General features: G+C 44.4%; 1 protein-coding gene across 2 annotated transcripts in view; it reads right to left on the reverse strand.

Moving 5' to 3' along the window:
• Nucleotides 1–8424: 8424 nt before the first annotated feature.
• Nucleotides 8425–17645, reverse strand: part of LOC144596203 (spermatogenesis-associated protein 24-like) — a 41725-nt gene continuing 32504 nt past the window's right edge. The window contains exon 6 of one of the 2 annotated variants that reach the window (XM_078404401.1): nt 8425–8553. In XM_078404401.1, the coding sequence (XP_078260527.1) occupies nt 8532–8553 (22 nt within the window). In that variant the 3' untranslated portion in view covers nt 8425–8531. Of the gene's footprint in view, nt 8557–17645 lie in introns of both variants that reach the window. The other variant, XM_078404400.1, reaches the window with a different exon arrangement.

Below are 17645 nucleotides of genomic sequence, written 5' to 3' on the forward strand. Positions count from 1 at the left end.
GAATAAGTTTACCGTCCTCAAATGCCATTGGGTTCACTAGGCAATTTATGCAGGTTGAGTTGAATAATGTCGCCTTTAGTTACTCGCGTCCCTGAATGCCTTGTTTCCATTAGACAATCCCTTCAAGTTGCGCTGCCAAGAGCTGACAAAACCCATCCGTCTGCCGTAAGTGACTTCAAGTGACAGCAGCCCCAGGACTCAGAGAGATCACAACTTCCATGTGGGGAAACAAAGGCTGGTCAGCAGCAATTTCCCTGCCAGCGTGCACCCTCCTCTATTTTAACAACCATTAACAAAGCAGATGCCGCAAATGAAAATGCAACACATTATTAGAAATAACGACAGGAACTGGGTGCTCATTTACTGCTGCCCCACCAATTATGTTGTTAAATTCATAGTGTACTAATGAAATGACAATACACAGCAAGTAAATTCTGGTCTGTCCAATGCTTATAGTAATAGCTTTTGCATGGTAAATCGGGCCTGCTCCTGAAACAAGAGCTAATGCTTCAGGTGCGGCACAGTGGCACAGAGGTAGAGTTGCTGCCTCACAGCACCGGAGGCCCCGGTTTGATCCTGACCTCAGGTACTGTCTGTACAGAGTTTATACCTTCTCCCTGGGACTGTGTGGGTCTTCTCAGGGTGCTCCGGTTCCCTCCCACATTCCAAATACAAAGAGGTTTGTAGGCTAATTGGCTTTGGTAAGTTGTAAAATTGTCCATAGTGTGTAGGATAGTGCTAGTGTTCGAGCCACTGGTCAGATAAAGGAATGGAGTTATAGACAATAGACAATAGGTGCAGGAGTAGGCCATTCGGCCCTTCGAGCCACTGGTCGGCGTGGGCTCGGTGGGCCAAAGGGTCTGTTTCCGTGCTGTTTCTCCAAATTCTGAAGTCTAATGTGCTCAGAATAAGCAATGTAGGCAATGCTAGCAATACTAATGCTTCTCACATACAATACATGGGCATTTTCTATCATGCTCCTCTGACAGAATATGTCCATATGGCTCAGTGTCAGATTTTGTCAGATAACTCTGCTTGTGAAAGCCCCTGATTATTTTGTTAAGTGAAAGGCAGTGTATGAATTAGGGGCAGTGCAGCTGTTAGAGGTGCTGCCTCACAGCGTTTCCATCCTGATCTCGGGTTCTGTCTGTGTGGAGTTTGCATGTTCTCCTTATGACCGCATGTGTTTCCTCCAGGTGCTCCAGTTTCCTCCCAGCTGTAAGGGGTTTCTGCGCCGAGCTTTCGCCCGACCTAAGGTCCCCGTGCCTTGCTCTGATCCCTTGACCAGGCCGTGCACACTGGTTCCCCGTGAGTGGTTCGACCCACTCACCCCCTACGGTTCTAGACACTGGACTTAGATGCAGGAGCTTTTATAGTGCAGAAAAATTCAACCAGACCAGATTTGAAAACCAGGGTTTAAATGGAAAAGGCTATTTATTTAGCGCTTGGGACTATTGTCCATGAATACTTATACATTTCTATACGACATATCTATAAAACACATATTGAATCACCTGAATACCTTTGACTTATGAATCATAAAACGCACCGTTCTACAAGACATATACACGAATACCTTTTTCTCTGAATTCTTAAACACACAGTTCTACGACATATACACAACTGTAAGATGGGGAACGTACGACACATCGCAAAATTGACCAACACATATTTCTTTACACACCCAACGTTTATTCAAACCACCCTCCCCTCGACACTAAACTATGTCCAGGATATGCAAGATCGGGGTGCATGCTCACCATGGGGCTATTACTGGGGTTACTGGCTGTTCGTTTTGCAGTATTTCTCCTCGAGTTGCGTGCCTGTTCCTCTCTCTTGCATCCGTTCTTCTTGCCTGTCTTTTCTTCCTCCTGCATTCGTTTGACTTCCTTCTTGCGTCCGTTTCTTGCAGGTTTCTTCTTGCAGTATCTCTTCTTGAGTTTAAAACCCAAAAGTCGTGGCCAGTTATACTATTCTGACCCGTCCTATCTCCCGCCAGATCTTGGGATCTCTTTGTTCAAAAAGATATGTATGAGTTCTCTCTCTGATCTGCGCTTACGTCCGGGGGTACCGGGGATGGCCAGACGGTGTTAATTGGTATTTCGTTGCGAGGTGATGGGTTTAACTGGTTTCCCATCACCTACCAGGTAGTTTTCTATGGGCTATTGTGCCCCCTTAACGAGATGAACTGTTTAGGTCGGCTTAGGGCATTGTGAGTATGCTGATGTCAGCGCCCCAGTGTCTGGACTTCGACCTGGTTTCGCAGGTTTCTGCATGGCCAATACCCATCCATTGTTCTGGCCGTGGCTTTGCAGAAACCTAGAGACTGGGTTGTAAGGTTTTTACTTTTTGTGGCTGGTCACGAGGTCCTGCGGCCATTTTAGGACCCACAGATTGTGACATCCCTTGGTAATCTGACCGCAGCCTTTCTCCGCTATCAGCCCCAGTCTCCCGTTTAAAATGTCCAAACTGCAGCTCTTTGGTTTTGGTGTTGCTTTCCGAATGAGGGAAAACTTCTCAAACCTTACACAGCTCCCAAAGAGGTGAGAATTTGTAGGTTAATTGGCCTCTGCAAATTGTACCTCGTGTGTCGGGAGTGGGTGAGAAAGTGGGATAACATAGAATGAGTGTGAATGGGTTGGTGTGAACTCAGTGGGTCAAATGACCTGTTTCCATGCTGTCTCACTAAACTCTAAACTAAATAAAAATCATTGTTAGACGAACTCAAAAGGTCAACAACCAGGACTTATTTCCCATCCAAATTAAATGTCTGCAAATACCATGCAGTTTGTTTCTGCGATGTATATTGATATTCATTCTACGGTCTTCCCTTAAAGCTATTGTTAGAATTTCTCTCTGGTTATCCTCACGTAAAATAAATCTTTTGAGTATTAAATCAGCTGATAATGATAGTCAAGAATGGACGAGGGAAGCCATTTTAGTGGGGTTATAGCCATTTTAGTGGCCATTTTAGACTGATGTTGCAGATAGGGAAATAGATTTCACAGCAGCAATAGGAAAATATACTGCAGATATGGTCTACCTTGTATAAAATCTATTTTTTTACATTTTGGAGCATGAAAATATGAAAATTATTAGGCAAAGAGCTTGGATAGAGAATTAACAAAATAAGACTAGGTCATAGTACCAGCTTTTGGACCAAACAGAGTGGAGAATGTGTAAATAGGCTGAACATTGATTGAAATTCAATTGCAAAATATTTAGATGCTTGAAATCTAAAAAAAACACAGAAAATGCTTTAAATATTCAGCAGATCCGGCAACTTCTATGGAGGGAGAAACTGAATTAATGTTTCAGCTTGATGTAATTTCATTGTAACTGGAAAGGATTAGAAATAAAAACAAAGTTCATTGTTACAGATAAAGAAATGGAGTTGGGAGATAATATGATAGTGATATCATTCAATGGAACATGATTTAATGGAACAGTTTAAGAATAAGGGGTAGGCCATTTAGAACGGAGATGAGGAAAAACTTTTTCAGTCAGAGAGTTGTAAATCTGTGGAATTCTCTGCCTCAGAAGGCAGTGGAGGCCAGTTCTCTGAATGCATTCAAGAGAGAGCTAGATAGAGCTCTTAAGGATAGCGGAGTCAGGGGGTATGGGGAGAAGGCAGGAACGGGGTACTGATTGAGAATGATCAGCCATGATCACATTGAATGGTGGTGCTGGCTCGAAGGGTCGAATGGCCTACTCCTGCACCTATTGTCTATTGATTTTGGTAAGTGAATAAGGAAAGGGAGACCTTCTTGCATGAGATGTTCTTGCATGCATCAGCGAACTATAAGACAATGGGATATGTTAGTTGGTCTACATCAAACCAGGCACCCTTTATTTCGCATCATTCTGACGTAGATCAAGGAAGCTTCAAGATGAGTTTTGAGTTTAGTTTATTGTCATGTGTACAGAAGTACAGTGAAAACCTTTTGTTGCTTGCTAACCAGTCAGCGTAAAGACAATACACGATTACAATCGAGCCATTCACATTGTATAGATACATGATAAAGGGAATAATATGAATAGCGTTTCGTGCGATAAAGTCCAGTAAAGTCCGATCAAAGATAGCCCGACGGTGTCCGATGTGGTAGATAGTAGCTCAGGACTGTTCTCTAGTTGTTGGTAGGATGGTTCAGATGCCTGATAACAGCTGGGAGAAAACTATCCCTGAATCTGAATGTGTGCGTTTTCACACTTCTATACCTTTTGCACAATGGGAGAGTGGAAAAGAGGGGGTGGCCGGGGTGCGACTCATCCTTGATAATGCTGCTGGCCTTGCCGAGGCAGCGTGAGATGTAAATGAAGTCAATGGAAGGGCGGTTGGTTTGTGTGATGGTCTGGGCTGCGTCTACAATTCTCTGCAATTTCTCGAGGTCTTGGATGGAGCTGTTCCCAAACCAAGCTGTGAAGGATTCCAATAAAATGTTTTCTAAGGGGCTTTCTAAGCCTTCAAATTGAACCATTTATCAGACGCACAATATTTAATTAAAAAATAAGTAAGCTATGTCATTATACCTATTGAAATTGTTTTCTGTGTCATAGGGTCATACAATGTGAAAATAGGCCCTTCGGCCCAACTTACCCACACAGGCCAACGTGTCCCAGCTACACTAGTCCCACCTGCCCACATAAGGCCCATATCCCTCCAAACCTGTCCTATCCTTGTACCTATCTAACTGTTTCTTAAACATTGGGATAGTCCCTGCCTCAACTACCTCCTCGGGCAGTTCGTTCCATACACCTATCACCCATGGTGTGAAAAAGTTACCCCTCAGATTCCTATTAAATATTTTCCCCTTCCCCTTAAACCTATGTCTTCTGGTGCTCGATTCACCTACTCTGGGCTAGAGACTCTGTGCATCTACCCGATCTATTCCTCTCATGATTTTACACATGTTCGTAAGGCTATGAAAACTTGTCCTTTTGAGTAGCTAGACTCTACTGAAAGGGTGTCTGATAAAATTCTGCTTCTCCTGAAGAATAAAAACACTGTTTAAGCTGGAAAGAGTGCAGAGAGGATTTACGAGGATGTTGCCGGGACTCGAAGTCTGAGCCTTTGGGAGAGGTTCAGCCACCTAGGGCTTTATTCCTTGGAGCGCAGGAAGATGAGGGGTGATCTTATGGAGGTGTATAAGATCATGAAGCCATAGGTAGGGTAGATACATAGTCTTTTACCCAGAGTAGAAGAATCAAGAACCAGAGGACATAGGTTTAAGATGAGAGGGGAAAAATTCAATAAGAACCCGAGGGGCAACGTTTTTTTTATACAGAGGGGGGGTGGGCATGTGGAACAAGCTGCCAGAGAAAGTAGTTGAAGCAGGTACTATGTCAACAGTTAAAAGATATTTAAACAGGTACATGTATTGGAAAGGTTTAGAGGGTTATGAGCAGGTGGGCCTAGTGTAGATGGGCATCTTGATCAACATGGGCAGGTTGGGCTGGAGGGCTTGTTTCCAAGCTGTATGACTCTGTGACTTTCTGACGTTCATATTTACAACTTCAGTATCTCTGAGTAAATACGAGGACGCAAATTAAATCTGAAATGGTGAAATGATGAGAAAGAAGAAAGATCAGAACATTAGAAATGTGAAGATAGACACAAAAAGCTGGAGTAACTCAGCAGGACAGGCGGCATCTCTGGAGAGAAGGAATGGGTGACGTTTCGGGTCAAGACCCTTCTTATTAGAAATGTGAGATGCAAGACTGAAACGGTTAATTTTCAGAAATCAGTGCATCCACGTGAAGTTTATCAATTTGAGATGCTGTTCCCTGAACTTGCATTGGGATTGACTTGCATCAGTCCGTGAATGTTATCTCTGTCAATTGTTAATCCTGTTCTCTTTTGAAGGCACTGTTTGTTTCCACTAGCCCTAGAGTTAGTGAATTCAAGATAATAACTCAGTTTTAAAAAATCCTTATTTTTCTGATCCCTGGATAGGAACAAGGATGCACTTGAATTTACATTATCTACTCCAAGGGTGAGTCAAAACACTGGATTCACTGTTGTAAAATCAACTCATTCTTTCAGCAGTTTCATAGGATAGACATGGGCATCTGTGGCAGTGTTACAGGCTGAGAAATTTTGACAGGCTGTGCAGTAACAGGTTTATCCTGGTGGATCATTCAGGGAAGTTGTTGGATATGGGGCAGAAGCCTGAGAAAATGGCTTCATTGTTGGTGGCCTGAAAGAAATATTGACTCCTCCAGGACCTGATGTTGAGCAAGCTTTTGAAAAAGGTAGTGACAGCCTTGGCACTGATGAAGTAGATAAAAACATAAACCAATTAGTGTCAACTTCACGTGAAAAAGCTGTGGATCACTATACAGTGGTGGAGAAGGAGTTCAAGGTGACATAATCACGCATGTGAACTGGTTGAAGTCTGAAAGATAGGGCTTTTCTTGCTTTAGTAAATGTTATAAGGCAGTGTTTTTTTTTCTTTTACTTTAGACAGACATGGAAATAGGCCCATCAGCCCACTGATCACCCCCAACACTAGCACTAACCTACACACTAGGAACAATTTACAATTTTTCCAAAGCCAAATAACCTACAAACCTGTACGTCTTTGGAGTGTGGAAGGTAATCAGAGCATCGGGAGAAAGCCCGTGCAGTCACAGGGAGAATGTGCAAACTCCATACAGACAGCACTTGTAGTCAGGATCGAACCCGGGTCTCTGGTCCTGTAGGGGAACAACTCTACTGCTGCACCACCCTGCCACCTCTGCACCACTGTGCTGACCCCCACCTATTAATAATAACTCAGAATCAGAAAAGTTCCAGGCTATTTTCACAATTGTTAGTGAATTAGAGAGTCTTAGCCAGGCAGAGTAAAAAGCAACCAACATTCCCGACTTAACGACCCCTTCTGGAAAATACATGTGAGGGAGGAGAGATAGCGGTAGAGTTGCTGCTTTACAGCAAATGCAGCGCCGGAGACTCAGGTTCGATCCTGACTACGGGTGCTGCACTGTAAGGAGTTTGTACGTTCTCCCCGTGACCTGCGTGGGTTTTCTCCGAGATCTTCGGTTTCCTCCCACACTCCAAAGACGTACAGGTATGTAGGTTAATTGGCTGGGTAAATGTAAAAATTGTCCCTAGTGGGTGTAGGATAGTGTTAATGTGCGGGGATCGCTGGGCGGCGCGGACTTGATGGGCCGAAAAGGCCTGTTTCCGCGCTGTATATATATGATATGATATATATGATATAGGAAGCCAATTAAACTTTAAAAAAATGTAAGCACCTCAGAAGTTATTATGACCCATTAGTTTAAGGTACAAATGTGTTATCTTGGCACAGCTTTTCCATGGCAGGTCATGTCTTACTAAAGATAGACACAAAATGTCGGAGTAACTCAGAAGGGTCTAAGCTATTCTTTGTGATATATATAAACGACGTGGCAAAGTGTAAACGGGTTGGTTAATAAGTTTGTAGATGGCACCAAAATTTGTGGAGTTGCGGACGTGAAGAAGGTTATGAAAGAATATAGTGGGTCACAGATACGGGCCAAAGAAATGGCAAATGGAGTTTAATCCGACAAAGTGCCAGGTGTTGCACTATGGAAGGTCAAATGTAAGAGGTAAATATATAGTAAATGGTGGTACGCATTAACGCATTGATGGAGGGATCCTGGGATCCAAATCTGATATATAGAGTGGCAAAGAAGACGTATGGTATACCTGCCTTCATCTGTCAGGACTTTGATTATAATGGCCAGGAAATCATGTTGCAGCTTTATAAAACCTTGGTTGGGCTGCATTTGGAATAGTGTGTGCAATAATGGGCAGCCCATTCCTGGAAGGTTTGGAGGAGGTGCAGAAGAGGTTTAGCAGAATGCTGAATGGATATGAGTGTACTAGCAAATAGAATGGGTTGGACAAACTTGGATTGTTCCTCTGGAGTGGAAGAGGTTGCGGGGAGACCTGGTGTACAATAATGAGAGCTGCATATCAGCTACACAGAAAGAATCTTTTTCCCAGGATGGATATGCCAAGGATTAGGAACTGTTCCCGTGCTCTACTGTTCAATGTTCAATGTCTCGAAAATCCAATGATCATTAGCATAGGAAGGGAAAATGTTATTTATAAAACCAAAAAGTAACTTTCCTTTAGTGAACTTGATATTTACCATCAGTGATTCACGGCTGGGAATTTAACATCACCAACCACAGAAATTTAAAGCCCCCCAGATTCCCCTAGATTTAGAATGAATTGATGTGCTTCCAAAAGACGAATTGTAATCTGTGCATGTCTGGGTCTTGGGAAATTACATGAGGGGGGGGGGGGGGGGGGGGCTTCTTGATAAATTCCAGTTACTCTCCTGACAGAAAGTTTACCAGAAAATAAACAATGCCACCACATCAGGATTAATTGCAAATGCTAAAGTAATTTGGGTTTAAAAATTTTTTATTTGTAAACAGGAAGTTTCAAATGAAGCCTTGTATGTTTGATTCATAGCCACTGGTCTCCTGGTACTTTTCGGTAACTTCCATTTAAAGTTGCAATCATCTGACATCAATTAGCCTTCAGCATTCCACCATCTGCTGCACATAAACAGAAAGGATTATTAGAATATATAAATGAGACAAATATGGGTTTGTTTTTTTGTCAGTGTCTTTTTGTATTAGAGTGATTAGACTAAGAGGTGAGCACCTAAACACTGCAGGGCAAATTCACAGGATGGGAACTGTGCGCAGTAAAGTCTCGACAAATTGAAACACGCCCAACATATCCCATTGCTCCTTCTGGAGTGGGTTCAAATGGTCACAGGGATTCCTGCAAGAATATCATGAATATGATTGTCATTGAGTCTTAGAGTCTTACAGCGGGGAAAAAGGCCCTTCAGCCCAACTTGCCCATGCTGACCAACGTGCCCCATCTACGCCCGTCCCACCTGGCCTATATCCCAAGAACCTGTCCTGTCCATGTACCTGCCTAAATGTTTCTTAATTGTTGCGATAGTGCCATCATGGGCTCCCCTTCCGCAACCACATAACGATTCAAACGTTTCTCAAGTGAAGTTGATGCCAATTGGTTTACATTTTCACCTCCACCCATCAGCTCCAAGGCTGACACTGCCTTTTTCAAAAGCTGGCTGAGTGAGCATCAGGTCTGGAAGTATAAGAAAATAACTGCAGATGCTGGTACAAATCGAAGGTATTTATTCACAAAATGCTGGAGTAACTCAGCAGGTCAGGCAGCATCTCGGGAGAGAAGGAATGGGTGACGTTTCGGGTCGAGACCCTTCTTCAGACTGAAGAATGGTCTCGACCCGAAACATCACCCATTCCTTCTCTCCCGAGATGCTGCCTGACCTGCTGAGTTACTCCAGCATTTTGTGAATAAATACCTTCGATCAGGTCTGGAGGAATCAACACTTCTGCCAGGTCACCAACAAGGAAGCCATCTTCTGATCTGGAATAAAGAAGAGTACCTCAGAGTTGATTCAAATAGCTGCCATGGGAGCTGAAAGGAAGAAAAGTGAATTTCAACGGATGAATCTGATTTGCTGCAAAAGATGTGTCAAAAATAGATTCTTCAATGCAGTTTGAGAGATGTTGTCAGGTCAGGTGAAACTTGTAAGCACGGCATTGTTAATCATTAAAAAGCATTGCTCACACTTGGCATGGAAAGAGATAGAAAGTATGGTTGCCAATAAAACAGAGTAAAAATCTCTTTCAAGGATTCCCAGCACCCAGGCTCTCTATTCACTGCTATCATCAGACAAGAGATACAGAAACCTAAGGTCCCACTCTACCAGATTCAAGAACGGCTACTTTTCTATAATAGTGAGGTTTTTGAACCAATTTGCGCAATCCAAATCCTAAATTGACAATGGAACACGACAGATAACCTTTTGCACTACCATGGACTTTTGTTTCATTGTTTTTGCACTACGGTCCACTTTCTTTTAGGATTTTTTACATGTAATTCATGTATACTTTCTGTTTTTGAGTGTCTACCCGTGCCCGTGGTGCTGCAGCAAGCAAAATTGACATTGTATCTGTACCTCACCGTATTTGCACATATCACAATAAACCACGTAAATTGTTAAAGCAAACCTTTCTACTTCTCCTCAGCTGTCATTCCTTTTCCAGAATCAGAATGGCCTTTATTGTCTTTTGGACGAAATTCCGTTTACCCACAGTCCAACAATGAGAACCAATAAAAACCAAGCAATAAAAATACAACCACAAAACCAACACAGAACAAAAAAGAAACATCCATCACAGTGAGTCTTCTCCAGTCACCTCCTCACTGTGATGGAAGGCCAAAATGTCTTTTCTCTTCCCTGCCGTCTTCTCCCGCGGTTAGGCTGTTGAACTTGCCACGTCGGGGCAGTCGTGGCTCCCGACATTGAAGCCCCTGCCGGGCGGAGAAAATCCCGCAGCCTATTCCAGGCTGCGCCGGACGGTGAAAGGTCCGCAGCGGGCCGTCCCAAGCCCCGCGATTCAGGGCAGGCGAAGACGCTGCCACTGCTGGAGCTCCCAAGGTCGGCCCTCACCCAGGGGCCTGTGAGCTTCCGATGTTTACGCAGCCCGCGGCACGCGGCCGAAGCCTCCGGAGCCTCCGAAGGCAAGTCGCAGCCGCACTCGCAGGGCCGCCACAGCCTCCGAAGGCAGCTAGCTCCACAGTTGGTAAGTCCGGTCTGCGGTCTCTGCGAACCAGACCCCCCAGGTGGTCCCAGCTGGAGGCCGCCAGCTCCAGGTGTTTGGCCGATGGTAGGCCGCAGCGGGAATGGAGACATGACCCAGAAAAAAGGTCAGGTCTTCGTTCGGAAGAGACAATTTTACAGTTTCACCCCCCCCCCCCCACACATAGTACACAACCACAAAAAAACACATCACATCTAAACACTACAATTAAGACAAAAAACAACAAAAAACACAAAAGACAAACGGACTGCAGGTGAGCCGCCCGCAGCTGCTGAGCAGCGCCGCCACTTCCTGTTAAATGACTTGGATTGCTGTCCATGTGCCAGGCGTACTCTGGAACTGGTTCAGCAGGCAGATTGCAACTTCCTTGTTTGGAAGCACTGACATTTACAGCACATCGTAAATGCCAACCGTACAGCGCGGGAGTAATTGTAAGTGCTCTGCAGATCGGGCCGCTTCGATAGAAAGAGAACAGATTTAACATTTCAGGTTGATGACCTTTCAGCCAAATGTCTGGATTGTCAACCTATTTTCCATTACCGGTTGCCAGTTGAGATTAAGCCACTCCTTGGATCACATTCAATAAGCATCTGTGCTTTCTGTACCACAGACCCAGCATAGGCACTCTCCGCAGCTTTCCTTTCTCTTCAGCCTTGAGAATCACATTCTTACAGATTTTGCCGATGCCAAACTTACATTTAGATGGACACATGATAAATGCAGGGAATGAAAGACTGGATCATGTTTCTGCCTTACAATGCCAAAGATCTGGTTTCGATCCCAACTACGGGTGCTGTCTGTACGGAGTTTGTACATTCTCCCTGTGATCGCATGGGTTTTCCCCGGCTGCTCCAGTTTCCTCCAAAGACGTACAGGTTTGTAAGTTCATTGGCTTCGGTAAAAATTGTAAATCATCCCTAGCATGTGGGTAATTAGTGAACGGGGATCATTGATCGGCGCAGATTCAGCGGGAAGAAGGGCCTGTTTCTGCATTGTATCTCGAAACTAAACGAGAAACTAATGTGCAGGCAGAGATTAGTTTGCCTTTGTAAACTATTTCACACAGTTTTTTTGGCCCAATGGGCCTGTTCCTGTGCTGTAGGGTGAAGACTATTCCATGCTTTAATTGGGCGAAGGAAGAATGAGTTGCTTTACACATCTGTCTTGATAGCTGGTATCTCAAATTGGATCGAATGCCCTCGTCTACTCCTGATAGGTGGGTTTGGTGCAGATGTGGTCATCTATGTTGAGCTGACCATTTAACATTTTGTAAAAACAGGTCAAACGGTGGGCTTTACGTCTGTCTTGGAGAGTGTTCCACCCCAATGAATTTAAAAGTTCGGTGACACTCGCTTCTCTCTCAGAGGTATTTGTAACAAAATGAGCTGCCTGTCTCTGGACAAGTTCGATGGAAGAAATGTTTTTAATTGTGTATGGATCCCATGCTGCAACTGCGTAATCCAAATGAGATGGTCTAACAAGGGTACTGTTCTATGATCTACGTAAACCATTCATTTATTACGTTATCCCATATAATAGCAGGGAAAATTTCATGCCAATGCTTTTAATGGTTCCTTAGTCGTCGGAGGCACTGACAAGACGGTGCATCGACAAGTGACTCTCTCACTTCCTTAAGAGTCATCACATAGTCGAGGCAGTGACCACATGAACATCAGTTCAGACCAGAGACCTTGTGTCAAATTAGCAGATTTATTGAACTCAATTTCTCAGTTTAGCACTTGGGATTTAAAGTCATGACCTCAGGGTAACTAGTCTGGTGTCATAACAACAGGACCACCATGCCAATCCAGAAATCCCTATAGTGGCTAAATGCTATTACTTTAGTGATGACATTGTGAATGCAACTAACTGACAATGGTGAGGCAGGTTCATCAATGGCAATGCCTGCTCACTGGTTACTATGTTATTTGCTTCGATTTTATTCCGCTTTTCCCTTCTCCTGTGTAAAGCAGGCAATGCCGACAGAACTAATAAAGGAAATGTAAGTTTCTTTCTGAAGAAGGGTCTTGACCCGAAACGTCACCCGTTCCTTCTCTCCGGAGATGCTGCCTGTCCCGCTGAGTTACTCCAGCATTTTGTGTCCATCTTCGGTTTAAACCAGCATCTGCAGTTCCTTCCTGCACACAAATGTAAGTTATGTTCAGTTTTGTTTCGAGATACAGCGTGGAAAGTAGCCCTTCACCCCACCGAGTCCATGCCGACCAGCAATCACCAGTACATTAGTTCTATCCTACGCCCTGGGGTCAATTTGCAGAAGCCAATTAACCCACAAACCTGTATTTCTTTGGAGCGTGGGAGAAAAGCCGGCTAAACTCGGATGCTGCCTGACCGCTGAGCTCCTCCAGAAGTTTGGCTTTTGCTTAAGATTCCAGCATCTGCAGTCCTTAGTGTCTACATTTCACTTGGATGTTGCTTGGGATGGAACATGGCAGCTAAGAGGAGGAACTGGATCCATTAAGTTTGTTTTCCTTAGAACAGAGAAGGCTGATGGGTGGGACCTGAATCAAGTTTGCAAAGTTATAATGAACTTGGATAGGATAGTTAGTGAGAAAACTTTCCCCATACCAGAGGTGTCTACGACCAGAGAGCATATGTTCAAGGTAGGGGGGGGGGTCAATGAATGATTATGGTTTTTAATCCAGAAGATCATAGTGGCTTAGTATAAGAAATTAACTGCAGATCCTGGTACAAATCGAAGGTATTTATTCACAAAATGCTGGAGTAACTCAGCAGGTCAGGCAGCATCTCGGGAGAGAAGGAATGGGTGACGTTTCGGGTCGAGACATTTCGGGTCAGTCTGAAGAAGGGTCTCGACCCGAAACGTCACCCATTCCTTCTCTCCCGAGATGCTGCCTGACCTGCTGAGTTACTCCAGCATTTTGTGAATAAGTCCCATCTACACTTGTCCCTCCTGCCCTCGCTCGTTCGGCCCATATCCCTTCAGCCCAACTTGCCTATGCCACCAAGACAGAGACATTCACAGCTTATAAGAGGTGTACAGATGTGCACTTTAATCACAACGGGGCCAAATGCTGTAAAATGGGATTAATGTGGACAGAAACTAGACTGTATGGGCCGAAGGGCCTGCTTCTGTGATGTATGATTCTATGACACCGTTCGTGCCTCTAGGAAATTAAGAAATAAAATGCCGGAAATGATCAGCATGTATGGCAGTATTTACAGAGACTGAGACTGAGACTTAGCGTTTTATGTTAGAAATCTATTCCCAGAACTGGAAGGTTAGCATGCAACAACATTTAAGCAAATACCAAGACAGTGAAGGGGGAATGGAGGTGAAGGAAAAAGGGACAAAAAAGGAGAAGGAATACAAGCAATTAGGAAGTCAAATGGTATTTTACCCTTCAATGTAAAGGCTTAAAACATAAAATGAATGAGAACTTGTTGAAATTGTACAGAGCTCTCTTGGGGACTAATTTAGAACATTGAGTATAGCATTGGTCTCTTTACCTAAAGAATGATGTACCTACCATGCAGTCAGAGTCATGTATTTCATTAGATTGACTCCTGGGAGGAGGAGATTGTTCTCCGTGCAAAGATTAAGCTTGGCCTATAATTTTTAGATTTTAAAAGAATGAGAGGTGATTTTTGACGAGGGATTGACAGGTAGCGTGCTGAGTGTTTTTCTTGCTCCAGCAACGGGATGTAGAACTGGTGGTATATTCAATAGTTCAATAGTGCGTTATTGTTACATGTGCAAAACACAGTGATTTTTTTTTCGAGTTGCCAGATTTGGCGCCATTTCTAAAGTCCAGTCCGTGCGTTCGGCTTATGGAGCAGTGTCCGATCCAGGCGAGCCCCTGGACCGTTCAGCATCCTGATGTTCCTCTTCTCCCCCGGCCACCTTAGTGCCCCAGGGTGCCTCCCACAGCCGACCTTGAGGGCGATTCTCAGGATAAGTGGTTTTGAACTGAAATGAGACAGAGCAGCACACCACGGATGCTCATATGCTTAACTATATTGCTATTGTATATTGTATATAATATTATGAGAGGCATAGATAGGGTAGACAGTCAGAACCTTTTTCCCAGGGTGGAAATGTCCCACACTAGAGGGCATACTGTAGGTATAAGGTGAGAGGGGGAAAGTTTAATGGAAAAGTGCAAAGCAAGATTTTTACACAGACTGAATAGGACTGAATAAAACACAGTTCCGTATATCCTTTAAAAAATAGGCATAACTGGTGCCCTTGTGGGTTCCCATCGCTACATCTTTGACTTGGAGAAGGCGAGTGGAGTTGAAAGAGTTATTGTGCCAAATTAACGTGCCAATTTCAGCCAGGCAAATGATTGTGGTAGTAAAGGGTGACTGTTTGAACCTCAGTTCGAGGAAGAAGTCGAGGACCCTAGGGTGATGCCGCTGTGGAATGCAGTTGTAGATGGATTGGATATCCACGGTGGACACGAGTCTGTTGGGAAAAGGAAACAGTCAAAGTGGTGGAGAGCATCAAGCTTACCATGGATGTAAGTAGGAAGGGATTGCACCAGGGATGAATGAGACAAGTTCCTGAGAAACTAGTCCTGAGAAGGCAAGAGCAGGATGAATCAATTGGTCTGCAAAGACAATCCTGTTTGTGGCCAGAATGGGTGGACGTTGGAATATCAGGGATTCATTATCCGCTTGGCAGCTAGCAGAGTGAGGGATGGAGTGATGGGTGGAATTCTCTGCCTCAGAAGGCAGTGGAGGCCAGTTCGTTGGATGCTTTCAAGAGAGAGCTGGATAGAGCTCTTAAGGATAGCGGAGTGAGGGGGTATGGGGGAAGGCAGGAACGGGGTACTGATTGAGAGTGATCAGCCATGATCGCATTGAATGGCGGTGCTGGCTCAAAGGGCTGAATGGCCTACTCCTGCACCTATTGTCTATTGTCTATTGTCTATTGTCTAACAAAATTCATGAGACTTGCTAGTGAGTTCCAAATCCTATGATAGAGAACTAGTTGGTGTGTAAATGCTCTTGAATGGTCATACTCAGCTCAACTTGTCGTGTGCAGGAAAGAACTACAGATAGACACAAAAAGCTGTAGTACCTCAGCGGGTCAGACAGCTTCTCTGGAGGAAAGGAATTGGTGATATTTCGGGTCGAGACCCTACTTCAGACTGAGAGTCAGGGGAAAGGGGCGGCACGGTGGCGCAGCGGTAGAGTTGCTGCCTTACAGCGAATGCAGCGCCAGAGACTCAGGTTCGATCCTGACTACGGGCGCCGTCTGTACGGAGTTTGTACGTTCTCCCCGTGACCTGCGTGGGTTTTCTCCGAGAACTTCGGTTTCCTCCCACACTCCAAAGACGTACAGGTTAATTGACTGGGTAAATGTAAAAATTGTCCCTAGTGTGTGTAGGATAGTGTTAATGTGCGAGGATCGCTGGGCGGCGCGGACGGTGGGCTGAAGGGCCTGTTTCCGCGCTGTATCTCTAAATCTAAAAATCTAAAATCTAAAGGAAAACAAGAGATATAGGTCTGAAGAAGGGTCTCGACCCGAAACGTCACCCATTCCTTCTCTCCTGAGATGCTGCCTGACCTGCTGAGTTACTCCAGCATTTTGTGAATAAATACAAGAGATATAGGTGGTGTTGTAGAGAGATATAGAACACATGAATGAAAGATATGCAGAAAAGTAACGATGATAAAGGAAACAGGCCGTTGGTAGCCATGGGCCAGGTGAAAACAAGTTACAGACAATGAAACTCAACTAGACGACTTTGAACTTAGTACAACGACTTGTGTGGGGGAAGGATGGAGAGAGAGGGGATGCCAGGGTTATTTCAAGTTAAAGAAATCAAAATTCATGCCGCTGGGTTGTAAGCTGCCCAAGCAAAATATGAAGTGCTATTCCTCCAATTTGCATTTGGCCTCACTCTGACAATAGAGGATGCCCAGAACAGAAAGGTCAGTGTGGGAATGGGAAGGGGAATTAAAGTGTTTGGCAACTGGGAGATCAGATAGGTCCAGGCGGACTGAGCGAAGGTGTTCAGCGAAACGATCGTTCAGTTGCTGGTTTACACCAAAGATAGACACAAAATGCTGGAGTAACAGCTTCTCCAGAGAGTCTGAAGAAGGGTCTCGACCCAAAACATCACCCATTCCTTCTCTCCAGAGATGCTGCCTGGCCTGCTGAGTTACTCCAGCATTTTCTTTAGATCCCCGCACATTAACACTATCCTACACACACTAGGGACAATTTTTACATTTGCCCAGCCAATTAACCTACATACCTGTACGTCTTTGGAGTGTGGGAGGAAACCGAAGATCTCGGAGAAAACCCACGCAGGTCACGCGGAGAACGTACAAACTCCGTACAAACGGCGCCCGTAGTCAGGATCGAACCTGAGTCTCCAGCGCTGCATTCGCTGTAAGGCAGCAACTCTACCGCTGCGCCACCGTGCCGCCCTTTTTGTCTATCTGGAGTCTAACTTTCCCCCTGATGTTCCAAAATTGCTTACTACAAGATGTTATTCCATGCCAACTTTACATAGAAATCACATCCGGTGAAAAATGGAGAATTGAGACCAGAAGTGCCCAATCACATTCCTAAAATAGCCTGGTTCTTACTGCAAATAGTTTTAACCACGCTCCACTCTGAAAGAATTGAATCGGAGACTCACAGTGCTCAAAATAAATGATGCTGCATGTCCTTATTTCTAGACTGGATAACCTGGATAAAAGGAATTGCTCCAACAGGAATCAAGTGTGTGAGGAAATTAGTCAAGTTGTCTACAATGCTGTTTCACCACTGCCCTCCATAGGTTACTACCTTAAAGCACAGCTGTGTGCGTTGCAACCAACAAATGCAGTTTTTTTGAGAAACCATTTATAAAAATTCTATTTTTCAAGTACCAAATCTGTCACCTAAGCACTGAACTATTCTCCTTCATCATTAATCAAAAGCTACGTATTTTTCAAAGACACGTTTAATTGCTCCCAGACACCCAAAATTCTTCACT

Source organism: Rhinoraja longicauda, chromosome 8, assembly GCF_053455715.1.
Source record: "Rhinoraja longicauda isolate Sanriku21f chromosome 8, sRhiLon1.1, whole genome shotgun sequence".
Classification (NCBI taxonomy): domain Eukaryota; kingdom Metazoa; phylum Chordata; class Chondrichthyes; order Rajiformes; family Arhynchobatidae; genus Rhinoraja; species Rhinoraja longicauda.